We start from the raw sequence: 16,539 nt of genomic DNA on the forward strand, positions 1-16,539 counted from the left end.
CCTCTTGCCCTTCACATATTTGTAGAATGCCTTGGGGCTTTTCATAATCCTGTCCGCAAAGGCCTTCTCATGGTCCCTTCTTGCTCTCCAAATTTCATTCTTAAGCTCTATCCTGCTGGCCTTATAATCTACTAGATCCCTATAATTACCGAGTTTTTTTTAACCTTTCGTAGGCTCTTAATTTCTTCTGGACTAGGCTTACAACAGCCTTTGTACACCACAGTTCCTGTACCCTCCCATTCTTTCGCGGTCTCATTGGAACGTACATATGCAGAACCCCACACAAAATCCCATGAATATTTGCCAGAATTCTTCCGTATATTTCCCCGAGAACATCTGTTCCCAACTTAGACTCTCTTTCTTTCTTTCTTTCTTTCTTTCTTTCTTTCTTTCTTTCTTTCTTTCTTTCTTTCTTTCTTTCTTTCTTTCTTTCTTTCTTTCTTTCTTTCTTTCTTTCTTTCTTTCTTTCTTTCTTTCTTTCTTTCTTTCTTTCTTTCTTTCTTTCTTTCTTTCTTTCTTTCTTTCTTTCTTTCTTTCTTTCTTTCTTTCTTTCTTTCTTTCTCTATCTATCTATGTATCTATGCATGTATGTATGTATGTATGTATGTATGTATGTATGTATCTATCTATCTATCTATCTATCTATCTATCTATCTATCTATCTATCTATCTATCTATCTATCTGTATGGATAGTTATCTATCAATATGGACATTCATTCATTACTGTATTGAGATACAGTGCGGAATAGGCACTTCCGACCGCCCAACCCGTTTTAATCCGAACCTAATGACGGGGCCATTTACAACGACCAATTAAACTACCAACCGGAGGGATTGTGGGAGGAAACTTAAGTACCTGGATGAAGCACACGCGGTCACGGGAAAATTGAACAATGTTTTTACAGGCAGCGGCGGGAATTGAACCTGTGGTGCTGATAATGTTAAGCGTTTTTGTAGCCGCTACCGTACTCGACGCCCCAATTGATACGCATGTTGTTTAAAGACAACGTGTCAAATGAAATTGATTAATTATATGCAGTTCAGAAACTCTTGAAGCAGCAATTAAACAGAAAATCCACCCGAAGGAGCACAATACTTGATGGATGGGCAAATGCAGAATAATATTACCATTAACTCTAAAATCAGGGTCACAGACAACCAGTCCCTAAAACCAATTGGTTCTTGGACCAAACATGCAGACCCCAAGTTTAGTAACAGTGTGACAACATGGAACACGGTTCTCTGGATATTTTTGTTCTACTTGTGTTCGTTCTTAAATAGATTGTGTATAATTTATGTTTAATTTATATTTTATTTTCTTGTGAATAATGCTTATATGTTGCCCTGGGCATGTGATGTTCCAGCATGCAAGTTTATCGTTGCACCTGCGCATATATGGACGTGCTGTTGACTATATACTCAATTTACCCACTGAATCTTCCCCGACAGCTTGTAAACATCTGAGTATCATACAGCTAATAAATTATGTTCAGTTGCCATCAATTTAACCTGTGGTTATTATTGCATCTGAAAATCGTTGCATGTGCACCTAGCTTTTTTTCCTCGATTTTGACTTAGGACTGCTTTTGGAATAAGTTTCTACACAACTGTGGGTGTCGAATCGCAAACTAGACAATGGAGTAAAGTCATTTGGATTTCGGGTCGACAGGTAGTTGTATCCAATGATATTGGATTAGCACGATGAGGTGGCGCCGAAGGAAATGATCAGCCACGATCCTAATCAGTGTCTGGCCTGGCGCTATGACGTAATGGACTGCTTCCGTTACCGTATTTCATTACAGAATCTGAATTCAAATTCTGGGACTGGAATACTGTGATGGCTCTTAACGCAAGCGGCATACTTCACTGTATGTGTAAGTGTACAGTGCTATAAATAAATTATTCTGATCCTGAATCTTAATATGAATCTGAATCAGGCTCCATGGCCTGTTCCTGATGTAACGGACTTGGATCCGAGTCCAAATGAGCTGCACAGAAGGTATGAGAGATATTAATGGTTCAATTTAATATCAGAAAACGTATTCAGGATACAACCTGAAATTCTTACTCTTTGCAGGCATCTACAAAACTGCGAAAAACCCAAATAATGGACAGAAAAATACCCCCCACCCACGCAGAAGCAGCAGCAAAAGATTCATCATTTCTCCCCCCTCCCCTAGCTTCGCTTGCTACAGCAAAAACATCAACCCTCCAGCATCCACCATGAAAGCAATAGTGAAGCTTCCAGAGACCATGATCTCGAGTTAATCAAAAGCTGCTGTCCATTCCAACATTTCGACATCTCAACCAGTCTCTGTGTGTCTCACTCTCTCACAAATGTGGGTGACAGGGAGTCATCGCTCCTGCCACACGGAAGTTTTGATGTTACAATTTGACGGGTCGCTTGAACAGGCCCCCGATTCGAAGACCATCAGACTCTCACGGGAGAGAAAGAGACAGAGAGAGATCGATCTAATGGGCGTGTGTGAGAGAATGCGAGTATGTGCGCGTGTGTGTGTGTGGGTGTGGGGAGGAGGAGAGAGCGAGGCAAAGACAGTATTTATGGACGTGTGTGTGTGTGTGTGTGTGTGTGTGTGAGAGAGAGAGAGAGAGAGAGAGAGAGAGAGAGAGAGAGAGAGAGAGAGAGAGAGAGAGTGAGTGAGAGAGAGAGAGAGAGAGAGAGAGAGAGAGAGAGAGAGAGAGAGAGAGAGTGAGTGAGAGAGAGAGAGAGAGAGAGAGAGAGAGAGAGAGAGGAAGTGGGGGCAGAGACAGAGTGTATAGGTGTGTATGTGAGAAAGCGAGTGTGTGCGTGGGAAGGGAGAGAGAGTGTGAGAGTGAGTGACGGAGAGGCAGAAACAGTGTATATTTGGGTGTCCATGTGTGTGAGAGAGTATGTGCATATGGGTGTGTATCTGTGTGTGTGCGAGAGAGCGCGACAGAGATTTCTCGACTGCAGGGACCTCGGATGGCTACGCACATTGCCCGCTGTCTCAGTGTTTCAATCTCCGCGAAGTTTCAGTCGACGACAACGGCGAGGAGTCTTGCCGTCCTCAGGGTGTCATCGCGAAGATGCGCGACGAAACATCGAAACGCCAGGACGCTCGGCGAGTTCTGAAAGCAAGAACCCACCAGCCATGTAGAACCGTAGTTTGAGCTGCAGCTGCAGATTATGGTCTCCGACTGGATCCCAGCCACCTTGAAAAGGAGAAAAAAAAGAGACACGAGTAGAGAAAAGTTAAACTGTTTAGGTCAGATCCGGAAAAACCTCCAGCTCCATCTTTAGCTCCTCCCACTCCTATTGCAATGGAGATGGCAAAATGTAATTCAAATATGGGATTATCAATGGCAGTCAAGAGGAAATCTGCAGATGCCGGGTGTCTGAGCAACACCCACAAAATGCTGGAGAAACTCAGCAGGCCAGGCAACATCCTGAGATCCTCCAACATTTTGTGTGTGCTTATCTATGGCAGTGTTAAATGGTGGGACGGAATCAAGGAGTTTGAACCTTTTCCCCAGTTCTCTTTTTTTCTATCATCCAGGAACACAGACGTCAGATTCCTTGAGAAACAATGAATGAAACAATGAATCAGCCGGTGACCAGATCGCAAGGCACATAGGTTTGTCTTTGTGCTGTGTGTTCAATGGATTGTCAGAAGGTTAAGATGAATTTGCCTTCTTCACACATTTCAAAACTGTTTGCAAATAGTAAATATATGGAACAGTCTAAATTCCACTTGATCATTGTCTTGATCAGCACCTTACCTCCTGGTGAATATCGAGAAGCCTGTTGCCCCTTCTACAGCTTGATGTCTGCATAGACCGTGCTGTCATCGGCGTGGGTTTCAAAGCATTTTTTCTTGCCCTGAATGTCAAAATTCGTCAGTGAATTATTTGGACGTATCTCTATCTGTTAACGGCTGAAAACCATTCTATCGACAGATCAGCGGTTACAAGCGGTATCAACGAATTGTTTATCGTGGGTCTGGACTAAGGTCTGTGGGCACAACGATAGCGTAGCGGTTAGCGGGACGGTATTAAAGCTCAGGGTATCCCCAGAGATCGAATTCAATTTCCTGCGCGTTCTGTAAGGAGTTTGTACCTACACCCCGAGGACTGGGTGCGTTTTCTCGGGAGGTTTCCTCCCTCAGTCCAAAGGTGTATCGGTTAGTAGGTTAATTGGTTATTGTAATTGTCCTGTGATTGTCCTCGGGTTAAATTGGTGTGTTGCTGGGAAACGCGGATTGTTAGTCTGGAGGGGCCTATTCCACACTACATCGCAAAATAAATAAAATATTAAATAACAAAAAGTCTGAGCGCTGTCAATCACAGATGCAGACGGTTAAACAAGTGCAAGGTTGTCCTGGTAAGATCAAAGTGGGATCGGCTTCTCTCACGAGCATATGAGAACATGACCCAATAAAATGACCAAACCTCAACTATTAGCCTCACAGCCTTAACGAAACAGATGCACTAATTCTTAGTCCGGAGAGCTTCGAACAAGTTAATATTTAGAATAGGACAGAGATAACCCAAGTAACTATTGTAAAAGAGAATGGTTCACTCAGGGAAAGCATATAATTGTGCCTTTTACTGGAGATTATCCTATGCATTCCAGATAGTAAGGATAGTCTGGTTGCAAATACAGAAACTTATCTGCACTTTAACCCCGGGTGGCCTGTTACCCTCCAGAAAATCTTGCACATCAGTTCCTATTGATGTCGTGATCGTACAAGTCAGAGAATCAGCATCGCTCACAATCGAGTCACGTATAGATTGTGAGATGGCACATGTGCATCATGTAATTCACTTCTCCATGTTAGTATGATGTTCCATTCAAATTTCTTAATAAAATAAAAAAAATGCATGCATTTTCAGATATAATGCTGGAAGAAACCTAATGGGCAGCCCGAAGATGAATAGACAACTTTCTCAAAGAAAGGACGCAAATCATAAATCACAACAAAAGGAGGATTTTCAACTCACTTTTTGCTTCTTTGTTCGCGGTGTTAACTTAAGATCAGCATCTGTACAAAATTAAAATCAAGGCATCAATGCTTAAAATACTACATTCAACATCTATAGAAGTGTGGTTAGGTGCGGCCCTGTTGTAGGTCCAATTAAACCATAAACCTCCAGGCGTATTTTTGCAGGAGGAAAGAAATGGGATCACCCTAAAGAAAGGACGTGCAAACTAGAGACAGACAGCACCGGAGGTCAGGACTGAACTGTAAACTAAAGTTGGGGCAGCTGTGTTCCCAGCGTCGTGAACGTCCGTCTGGACTATTTGGGAACCTCCGCGTGCTGTGGTTGTCGGAGGTTACATACTCATTTGCGGTTTGCCTTAAGGCATAGGAGCAGAATAAGGCCATTTGGCCCCTCTCAGTGCTATTCGTTTATGGTTGATTTATTTTTCCTCCCCATCCCGTTCTTCTTCCACTCTGTAACCTTTGACGCTCATCCTAATGAACAACCTTCCAAGCTCCGCGTTGGCTGTAGCCAATCACCTCGTCTGCACAGCCATCCTTGGCAAAGAATTGCACAGAATCACCATCCCATTCATAACAAAATCCCGTATTATCTCAGTTTTATGCACATCCCTGCACTCTTAATCTGTCCAAATCCCCCTGAAGACTCCTTATTTCCTCACACTGCCTGCCCTTCCACCTGCTTTCCTATCTTCCGCAAGCATGGTCCCAAAGCCACCAGTTCCACTATCCATAGTATTAACTAATAATGTGAAAACAAATGGCTCCAATAACAACACCTCTGGTACACAAACCCTCACTGGCAGCCAATCAGAAACTTAATTGCTTACTGCCCGTTACACTGCCCCAGGTGTGCTTCAGAGTGTTCAGTAGCACACAGATATAGAAGGGTTCTTCATTGCTATTTCGGAAAAAAAGGGTTAACCTGTCAGGTTTGTTAACTCTCAAACTGAACTCCTGAACCTGGAGGACAGGTGGGCCACCCTTAGTATGGCCTCTACTCCTTGTCCTCTTTGGACAAGGTGAGCCAAAGCATAAAGTTCTGACTCCAGCGAACATAGGTCCCTGGGTCATTGAGGCACACAAGTCTCCGAATCCTACAACAAGATTGTGGTGCTTTTGGAGGAGACAACCAGAAAGCCCCCCCCCCCCCCCCATTCTAACTCTTTGACCCCTGCCGGTCAGCCAATATTTAAGTATTTATTTTATTCAACGTTATCTTGCGAAGCAGGACCTTTTGACCATGCTATGTTTTCTTATATACCATGGATCTTACGTTCAGATCTTGTCAACGGCCTTTTGAACATTCACCGATTCTCATTTCTTTGAGAATTCCTTAAAGAATTCCTGCAGGCTTGTCACGCAAGATTTCCCCTGAAGTTAACCATTCGGCCTACATAATAATTATTTGGCTTCCAAGTACCCGGAAAACTCGTGCTTAATAATGCTTCACTCATGCTTAATCTCCCTAACCTCAACCACTAAAGTTAGGCTAACTGGCTTCATAATGGAACAAGTTGAGAGAGAGAGGAAGGAGAGAGAAGAGAAAGGGAGAGGACGAGAGAAGAGAGAATACAGAATAGAGGGTGAGACAGAGAGAGGGAGAAAGAGACTATGTGCGAGGGGTGATTGTGTGTCTGCAGGTGTGTGAGGGAGAGGAGAAGAAAGAGAGGGAAAGCGAATGTGTTTGTGTGTGTGTGTATATATACATATACATAGATGTGTGTGTGCATGCACTTGTGTGTTTAAGAAAAAGAGAGCTGGGGAAGGAGAGAGAGACACATACACATAGAGGCGGAGTGACAGAGAGTGAAACAGATAGACAGAAAGACAGGAAGAGTTGGAGTTATAGGACGAATGCCCACCTTTTATGTTATGAATAGCCGATGGATCTCATCATCTATTGTGTTTGCTGCCTCTTCAGATTGCGAAAAGAAACCAGAGCGGGAGGGGACCATTCCAATAACATCATGACTGATAATCAATTTCAACAGAACTTCCCTGTTCTCTACCAATATCACATCCAGAACGGCAGCGAGTGGTGAATGTCATGTGTGTCTGAGACCGACAAACCCTCCAGTACTGGCAATTCGATAATATCGCCGTGCTTTGAGTCAGGGAGTAAGGAGATGACTAAAGATATCAGCCCGCTTGTGTTGACTTTCCACCTACTTATTCCAGACAACACAGAGAACAATTTCTTTTTCAGTGTCTCTAGCCTGTCGAACTTCTTAGGACAGCACGTCAGTGCATTTCCCACCGCTGTCTGTAAGGACTTTATATGTTCAGTCCATTACCATGTGGTGCTCCCCCCGGTGCTCTGGTTTCCTCCCACAATCCACAGAAATACGGCGGAGAAGGTTAATTGATGACATAGGTGTAATTGTGCGGCGCAGCCTCGTTGTTCCAGAACCGTGTTGTATCTCTAAATACATGCAAATATGCAAGGAGATCATTTCAGAATATTCTAAATTCGAAAGAGTAGAAGCTCAGAGGATATTCTATTATTGTACGCTCATCCCAGAAACCGGAATGATGAGGAATCACTACTATCTTCCTCAGGAATAAATATAAGTTCTGTTAAAGAACGACATCTGCATGTTTTTTTTCTCAGAAATGACACATATAAATCTAGTTAAATACATACGGGCCACCGTTTAATCAGAGGCACGGCTGATTTGGGACAACTCTTCAAGAACAAAAGCTAATCGTGAGAATTACCAGGATCCCTTGAGTTTATCTGGGCCTGCTGCTTAATTAGGCCAAAACGTAGTGGTAACGACGTGTTTCAATTTTGCGGATCGCACTGTATTAACTACAACTGCACTACTACAACTTTATTTGAACAGAGATCAAAATATTTCTATCTATATATTTGACTGTCCAATAAATAGGCAGGCTCTCTGCGTGTTGTACAAGACAAGAGCAAGTGGAACTTCACCCTGCTTTAGTCTGAACATTCAACAAACCATTCAAGTAATTAATTCGACACAATTTTCAATATTTCTGCATTGTTTTCAGAAGAGGATATGCTCTCTATCTTACACATTGTAAATTGTAGCCAGCCATGTTTAATCCCAGTCCATTCTTTTAAACAAAACTTGAGGAATCCCTTTCCATCCTCACAGCTACTCTCATTTCCACTTCCAAAGCACGTGATGAAATCCCGTTAGTTGATTTTGAACGGATCTGAATCAGAACACCCAATTAGCTCTCAAAAAACTAACATTAATGAAGTGTGCATAACGCTTTGACAGCCGCATCATAGCATAGCACAGGTGATGCCTCACAGATGTCAGTACCGGTTCGACCTGAAATTCCAGCGCTGTCTTTGGGTAATTTCAACAGCGCACCATTGCTCCCATGTTTCAATTTCCTCCCACGTTTCACTTGAAAAGCAGAGGGTGCTTTAAATCCCTCCCATTCGCATAGATGTCTATTTATGAAAAATTAGAATAATGTCAACGCTGTAATTCTGCAAAAAGCGGAAGGGGCGCAAATACTCAGCAGCTCAGCCAGTAACCATGGAAATAGCAAAAAGGTCGGTATTTCAGATGATTCATTCCACAGATGCTGACGGACCTCCTAAGTTATTCCAGTATTTTCAATGTGCTACTTTCCTCTGCGTTTTGTGTGATCTTCTTTCGTTCCTTCAGGTTGCTAATTGAGCTCCAGGCACAGAATTTATGAGTATTCGTCGCCTTTTTCTGAGAGAGCAAAATGCTAATTCCTGATATTGATTTCTGAATACGAGTACTTCATAGCGTACTCACAAGATTGCGAACCGGTTGCAATGTCACTTTCATTATGATAATATCATATGCTCGCTGTACTTCATAAACGACATTAAAATAAAATTAAAATATTGTGCAAATCTATATGTCACACAATACTTACATACGATATTGTCATTGTCATTCAGACCGTGTTCACGAGATGGAGCGGCCCTGAAAGGAGCATAAATTTGCAGGTCAACTTATTTTATCTGGAGAATACCGCAAAGATATTAAAGATGACACGAAGGAAGTTACAGGAGATCTATCTGGTTCATTTGTAGACTGACCGATAACGGAGTTGTCTTCAACATGACAGATACGACTAAGGAACAATAATGTTCCATCGTGAATATTAACGGAAAAATAGAAGTATGGTGCGCTTTCCAAACAGCGGAAGACTAAAGTGTGCCACTGTTAGGCTTACTCAAGGTTACCCTGTGACTATGATGCAATGCAAACAATGAGACTACAGATATTGTCCATACGAGCATGAGGGATGGGAAGAGCAAAGCTATGCCGGTCCCTATCACCTCATAGGCCTCATCATGTATGAAGAGCCAGTTATCGACATACTGTTTACAATGTTAACCTGTGTAGTAAATACATCTTATTATTTGCTAATTTATTTACGATAATATGTGTTTTATGTGTGTTGTGGGTGAGTTAAAGTATATGTACTCTACTGTGCGCCTTGATCTGGAAGAACATTGTCTTGTTTGGCGGTATACATGTACATGGTTAAAATGACAATAAACGATGTTCAACTTGACTTGAACTTGGGATGGCTCAGGGAATACTCTCAATATTAGCATGTAACACTTGGGCAATTCTGACTTCAGTCAATCGATGTAAGACCTTTAGTGCTTTCAAAAACTACAATCGGATAACGGCCAGAAGTGTACCATACGACATCGAGGTGTGAAGAGGACGTGGAAAGATTATGTCTTGAAAAGTGGAGCGTGAGAGAGAGGTGAGTGGAAGAGGTCGAAATGGTATTAAGAGGAAAGCGAATGATAAACAAATGGAGAAAGCACATTAAGACCCCACAAAGAAGTGAAAAATCAAAAACTCAGAAGGTAAATAATGAGAAAAGTCATCAAGAATTAATTATGAACCGTATCAGATCGATTCTGATAATGCAGCGAGTGTGTATGCGGACTATTGATTGCGCAGTCAATCGATTAGGCCTCGTTCATGCGGGATGTTTTTTCTTTTGCAGAAATGTACATGTCTTTAGTTTCGGTGGGCGCGGTTCCTGGATCTCATACCGTGAGGTGTCCATTGTGTACCGTCATTAACATGACACAATATAAACGTTGAACCATATTGCTCCATTGCCGTTCTTACTCTGCGGAAACGCGCGAGAGAGAGGCCAACGTAGAGCATGTGATTTATTTGGTGAGACGCTTCAGGGAGCTGCCACTGGGGTCAATGATCAAACGGGAATTCATTTGCGTCATGACACCACTCTACAATTGACACTCCTGAATATCAGGTAAAAGCATTTCGAGATGACGCTCTGAATTCTAAAGCTTTCCCCAACTAAATCATATTCTCACCTGAATTCTGCGCGACCTTTGGACTTCCCTGTGAATTAAACGGAGAATAAAAATAATTTTTTAAAAAAGAAGCAGTAACGAGCCACATGGAGAACAGCAGGCTAGCGTGAACATTTTCAATTCATGCGTCTTCGCACAGAATAAAATCAGGACCAAATTCACAATTGTTTGAAGAATACAAGCATGGCCCCTAAGGTGAGAAAGAGATTGAAATTAAATCTACTAACAGAAAAGAAAAAGAAAACAGTCAAAATATGGCTAAGATGTTGGAAAACCCATCGTCAGACTGGATTGTTGTGGCTATCATCAACACGATTATGTGCTGTGTCATATTGCGAGAGCGATCACGATCTATCCATGGTCATAGTTGTCGGAACATTTATCCATCTCAGTAGTTTGCCATTGCCTTCTTCTGGACAGTGTCTTCACGAGATGCGTGACCCTAGCCGTCATCAATACCCTTCTGAGATTGTTTGCCTGGCGTCAGTGCTCGCATAAGCAGGACTTGTGATCTGTACCAGCTGCACTTACGGCTATCCACCACCGCTCCCATGGTGACCCAATCGTGGGTGGGGGGAGTGGTCGGTGGGAGGATGGTCTAGGCAAGTGGAGCACATTGCCCAAGGGTGTCCTGCAGTCTAGTGGAAGGAGGGAGCCACCCCGTCAGCAACCTGCGAAAAATACTGTACATTATCGGACTCAGAATCCGATGACCTGGGCTTCCAAGTTTTGCATGACGATCTGGGCGCACTGTCAACTTTCCATGTCATAAAGTTCATATTTTTCTTGCAGTTGTTGACATGAGGGAAACAGAGGTGGGGTGGGGAGAGAGGGAGCGAAGGAGAGAGGGAGAGGGTGTGGTAGAGAGACAGAGAGAGTGTGGGAGAGGCCGAGGCAGACAGCGAGAGAAGACAGAGTATATTGTGTTGGTGAGATTTGAAGACACGGACAAGTAAATAGATAGATAGAAAGAGACTGAGTGAGTGTGAGTGAGTGTGTGTGTGTGTGTGTGTGTGTGTGTGTGTGTGTGTGTGTGTGTGTGTGTGTGTGTGTGTGTGTGTGTGTGTGCGCGCGCATGCGTTAGAGAGAGTGAGGTCTGTATAAATTCAGGTTACAGTTTTTCAGTGTCATGCCTACCAAGCACGTAATGAAGATGAAGGTATATGAAATAGTGAACTGTTAAAGCCATAGATACTCAATAACGAAAAACGGGGCCAAGGTATGCACTTACTTGATAAGGATGTGACAAGTGTGAAAACCTGAGATAATCGACTAAGGTGCCTATCACGTTCGGATTGATACTGAGAGCCATCTTTTGAAAGGATGATGTTTGTGATATTAAGCCTGATTCTGACTCTGAACTTCTGTCAAACTGTGAAGGAATTGTCCATTTCATTGTCATCCTTACATTACATCTCCTGTAAATTCAGCCTATTCTATTTCGCAAGGCAGTCCATAATCCTTTTCTATTAATATGTCCACATTTGGGCGATAAGCGGTATGCAAGCTTAAGAGGGAGTAAAGTGGGAAAACAATCCCATTTTAAAGTGGATTTCCAGACAACACAGACAAGAGTTCCTTTTTCAGCGTTTCTACCTCGTCAAACCTTCTTCGGATAACACGTCAGTGTGGAAGTTAGCACGTAACTTTACAGCCCCAACATTTCCCACCGCTGTCTGTAAGGAGTTTGTATGTTCTATCCATAACCATGTGGGTTTCCTCCCAAAATACAAAGAAATACGGATGAGGAGGTTTAATTGCTGACATGAGTGTAATTGGGCGGCGTAGGCCCATTGCGGCAGAAGAGGCTGTGATGGTGCTGTCTCTCTAAATAAATAAAATAAAAATATACAAAGAGGTCATCTCAGAATATTCTAAATACTAAAGAGTAGAGGCTCAGATGATACTGGATCAAAGTCCAGCCATCGCAGAAACGGCTCTGATGAGGAATCACGACGATCTCTCTCAGGAGTAAATATATAGGATGAATTAAGAAACGACATCTGCATGTTATATTTTCAGAAAGGACACATATAAATCTAGTTAAGGATGTACGGGCCACCGTTTAATCAGAATGGCAGCTTATGTGGGACAACTCTGAGAGAACAGAAGGTAATCGAGAGAATTGCCAGCATTCCTTTAGCTTATCTGATACACCATGTCGCTTAATTCGGCCAAAACGTAGTGGTCACGATGTGTCCCAATTAAGTGGAATGCAATGTATTACAACTGCACTACTACAACTTTCTTGCAACGCAGAACAAAGTATTTCTATCTGTATTTCTGACAGTCCAATAAAAATGTTGGTTCTCTGCGTGTTGAAAAGTAGGATAACAAATGCACGTGGAACTTCACCCTGTCTTAGACTCAACATTCAACAAATCATCAAGGAGTTCATTCGACAGAATTTTCAATATTTCTGTGTTGTTTTCAGATGAGGATATGCTCTCAGCCTTACACATTGTAAACTGTAGCCAGCCATGTTTAGTCCCAATCCATTCGTCTAAACAAAACTTCAGGAATCCCCTTTCCATCCTCACAGCTACTCTCATTTCCATTTCCAATGTGCGTGATGAAATCCCGTTGGATGTTTTTGAACGGATCTGAATTGGAACACCAACAAGCTCTCACAAATCAACACCAGTGAACTGTTCATAACGTGTAGCGCAGATGATGCCTCATAGTCTTCAGTACCTGGTTCGACCTCGAATTCCAGCGCTGAAGTTTGACAATTTCAGCACCCGACCGCTGTTCACATGCTTCAATTTCCTTTCACATTTCATTTGAACAACGGACGGCGCTGCTGATCCATCTCATTCGCATAGATGTTTATTTATGAAAAAAAAAATAGAATGTCGACGCCAGAATTCTGCAAAAAGGGGAAGGGACGCAAATGCTTAGCAGCCCAGTCAGTAACCATAGAAATGGGAAGAAGGTGAACATTTCAGATGAGATTCATTCCCACAGGTGTTGACGGACCTCCTGACCTACTCCAGCATTTTCCATATGTTTCTTTCTTCCGCATTAAATGTGATCAGCTTCTTTCGTTACCTCAGGTTGCTAATTGAGCGCCTGGCATAAAATTTGTGAAGTATTCTGCTCTTTTTGCTGAGAGAGCAAAATGTTAATTCCAGATATTGGATCCTGAACACAGTCCATAGCGTACTCACAGGATTGTAAACACGTTGTAACGTTATTTGCATTCTGATGCTCGCTGTACTTAATAAAACAACAAACAAAATACAATTAACATCCCATGAAAATCTTGATGTCACTCAATACTTACATACGACATTGTCATTGCTATTGGGACTGTCTTTAGGAGGAGAAGCGGCCCTGAAAGGAACATAAATTCACAAATCAACTTATTTTAATTGGAAAGTAATAATTAAATATTAAAAAATAATTAAATATCGCAAAGATACTGATGGTGGCTAGAAAGAAATTGCACGAGATCTACCTGGTAGATATGTGACTGCGTGATTAGTGAGTTGTCCCCAACTGGGACAGATGTGATTAAACGAGAAGAATGTGCAATTGAGAACGGTAGCGGGAGAATGGAAGTGTGGTGCTCTTGACAAACGGCGCAAGGGTCCCCTGTGATTATGATGCAATGCAAAGAATTAGAATACAGATATTGTCCGGACAAACAAGACAGATGGGAAGAACAAAAGTATGGCAGTCTCTGTCACCACACAGGTTTCATCATGTATGAAGCACCAGTTAGCGATATACTGTTTACATTGTTAACTTGTGTAGTAAATGCATCTTATTATTTGCTAATTTATTTCTGGTAATACGTAATTTATGTGTGTTGTGGGTGAGTTAAAGTGTATATTCGCTACTGTGCGTCTTGGTCCGGAAGGAGATTGTCTCGTTTGGCGGTATACATGTACATGGTAAAAATGACAATAAACGATGTTCAACTTGACCTGAACTTGCGCTGACTCAGGGAATACTCTCAATATTAGCATGTAACGCTTGGGCAATTCTGACTTCAGTCAATCGATGTAAGAGCTTTACTGCTTTCAAAAGCTACAATCGGATGATGAAACCGCATGACGGCCAGAGGTGTATCATATGAGATCGAGGTGGGAAGAGGACGTGGAAAGATTGTGGTTTGAAAAGTGGAGCGAGAGAGAGAGGTGTGGAAGAGGTCGAAATGGTATTAAGAGGAAAGCGAATAAAATTGTATTAAGAGGAAAGCGAATGATAAACAAATGGAGAAAGCACATTAAGATCCCACAAAGAAGTGAAAAATCAAAAACTGAGAAGGTAAATAATGAAGAATGTCAGCAAGAATTAATTATGAACCGTAACAGATCGATTCTGATAACGTAGCGAGTGCGTATGCGGACTATCGATTGCACAGTCAATCGATTAGGCCTTCTACATGCGGAATGTATTTTCTTTTGCGGATATTTCAAGTGTGCATGTCTTTTGTTTCGGCTTGCGCGGTTCCTGGATCTCATACCGTGAGGTGTCCATCGTGTACCGTCACTAACATGACACAATATAAACGTTGAACCATACTGCTCCGTTGCTGTTCTTAATCTGCGGAAACGCTACAAGAGGAGTCAATGTGATCTATTTGGAGAGACTCTTTCGGAAGCTGCCACTCGGGTCAATGATCTAAATCGAATTCATTTGCGCCATGACACCACTCTACAATTGGCACCCCTGAGTACCGGGTCAAAGCATTTCGAGATGACGATCTGAATTCTAAAACTTTATACCCAACATTTGAATATGAATGTCATATACATTTAGTTCAGCCGAAATCATGTTCTCACCTGAATTCTCCGCGGCCTCTGGACTTCCCTGTAAATTATACGGAAATTTAAAAGAAGCATCAAAGAGCCATACAGAGAACAGCAGGCTTGTGTGAACATTAGCAATTTCTACTTCTTCCCACAGAATAAAATCCTGACTAAATGAACAATTGTTTGAAAAATACAACCATGGCCCTAAGGTCAGAATGAGATTGAAATTAAATCAACTAACAGAAAAGAAAAAGAAAATAGATAAACATCACTTAGATGCTGGGACTTTGCCGTTAGATTTCAGGCAGAAAACCCATCGTTGGAACCGGATTATTGTGGTTATCATCAACACGATTTTGTGCTGTGTCGTACTGCGAGAGCGATCACAGTCTATCCATGGTGATAGTTGTCAGAACATTTATCCACCTCAGTCGCTTGCCACTGCCTTCTTCCGGATAGTGTCTTCACAAGATGGGTGACCCTAGCCATAATCAACATCCTTCTGAGATAGTTTGCCTGGCGACAGTGGTCGCATAACCAGGACTTGTGATCTGTACCTGTTGCTCTTACGACTATCCACCACCGCTCCCATGGCTTCAGATGAGCTGATCGGGTGGGGGGGGGGAGTGGTGGGTGGTCTAGGCAGGTGGAGCACCTTACCCAAGGGTGACCAGTAGGCCAGAGAAAGGAAGGGGTTACCCCATCAACAACCTGTCAGAAATACTGGGGCATAATACTGGGACTCAGGACTTGATGAACTGGGCTTCGAAGATCTGCATGATGACTGCGTGCACTGCTCCTTTTCCATGTTATAATGTTCATACTTTTCTTGCAGTTGTCGATGTGAGGGAGGTAGGTTGGGGAGAGAGGAAGAGAGGGAGCGGGAGAGGCAGACAGAGGAGAAAACAGAGTATACTGTGTTTAGGAGAGATGGAGTCAGAGACAGTCAGACAGACAGAGACAAGAAGTTAGGGAGAGGGACTGAGTATGCGTGTGTGTGTGTGTGTGTGTGAGAGAGAGAGAGAAAGTGTGTTTGTGTGTTTGTGTGTATGTGTGTGAATGTGTGAATGTTTTCTGTAGTGGAAGATTTTAAGACCAGAAGACACAGCCTCAGAACAGAGGGGCGAACTTTCAGAACGGAGGTGAAAAGGGATTTCTTTAGCCTGAGAGTGGTGAATCTGTGGAATTCGTTGCTACAGACAACTGAGGAGCCAATTCTTTATGTATATTTAAGGAAGGGGTTTATAGATTCTTGATTAGTTAGGGCATGAATGGAAATGGGGAGAGGGCAGAATATTGGGCCTGAGAGGAAAAACTGGATGAGCCGTGATGAAATGGTTGAGCAGACTCGATAACCCAAATGGAATGGCTCTTTTAATTCTGCTCTTACATCTTATGTGAGTGAATGTGTGCGTGCGCGTGTGTGCGTTGCAGAGAGAAAGAGAGAGAGAGAGA

The 16,539-nt window shown here is 42.6% G+C and overlaps 1 protein-coding gene across 1 annotated transcript in view; it reads right to left on the reverse strand.

The window, feature by feature from the left end:
* Window positions 1-2,631: 2,631 nt before the first annotated feature.
* The window catches only part of LOC132380679 (carcinoembryonic antigen-related cell adhesion molecule 5-like), a 73,833-nt gene continuing 59,925 nt past the window's right edge, over window positions 2,632-16,539 (reverse strand). The window contains exons 13-19 of the mRNA XM_059949666.1: window positions 15,115-15,142; window positions 13,608-13,657; window positions 10,322-10,349; window positions 8,884-8,933; window positions 4,985-5,025; window positions 3,764-3,863; window positions 2,632-3,196 (exon numbers count right to left, since the gene is read on the reverse strand). Of these exons, the coding sequence (XP_059805649.1) occupies window positions 3,798-3,863; window positions 4,985-5,025; window positions 8,884-8,933; window positions 10,322-10,349; window positions 13,608-13,657; window positions 15,115-15,142 (263 nt within the window). The 3' untranslated portion in view covers window positions 2,632-3,196; window positions 3,764-3,797. The remainder of the gene's footprint in view (window positions 3,197-3,763; window positions 3,864-4,984; window positions 5,026-8,883; window positions 8,934-10,321; window positions 10,350-13,607; window positions 13,658-15,114; window positions 15,143-16,539) is intronic.

The sequence above is a fragment of the Hypanus sabinus genome, chromosome 24 (genome assembly GCF_030144855.1).
Source record: "Hypanus sabinus isolate sHypSab1 chromosome 24, sHypSab1.hap1, whole genome shotgun sequence".
Taxonomy (NCBI): Eukaryota; Metazoa; Chordata; class Chondrichthyes; order Myliobatiformes; family Dasyatidae; genus Hypanus; species Hypanus sabinus.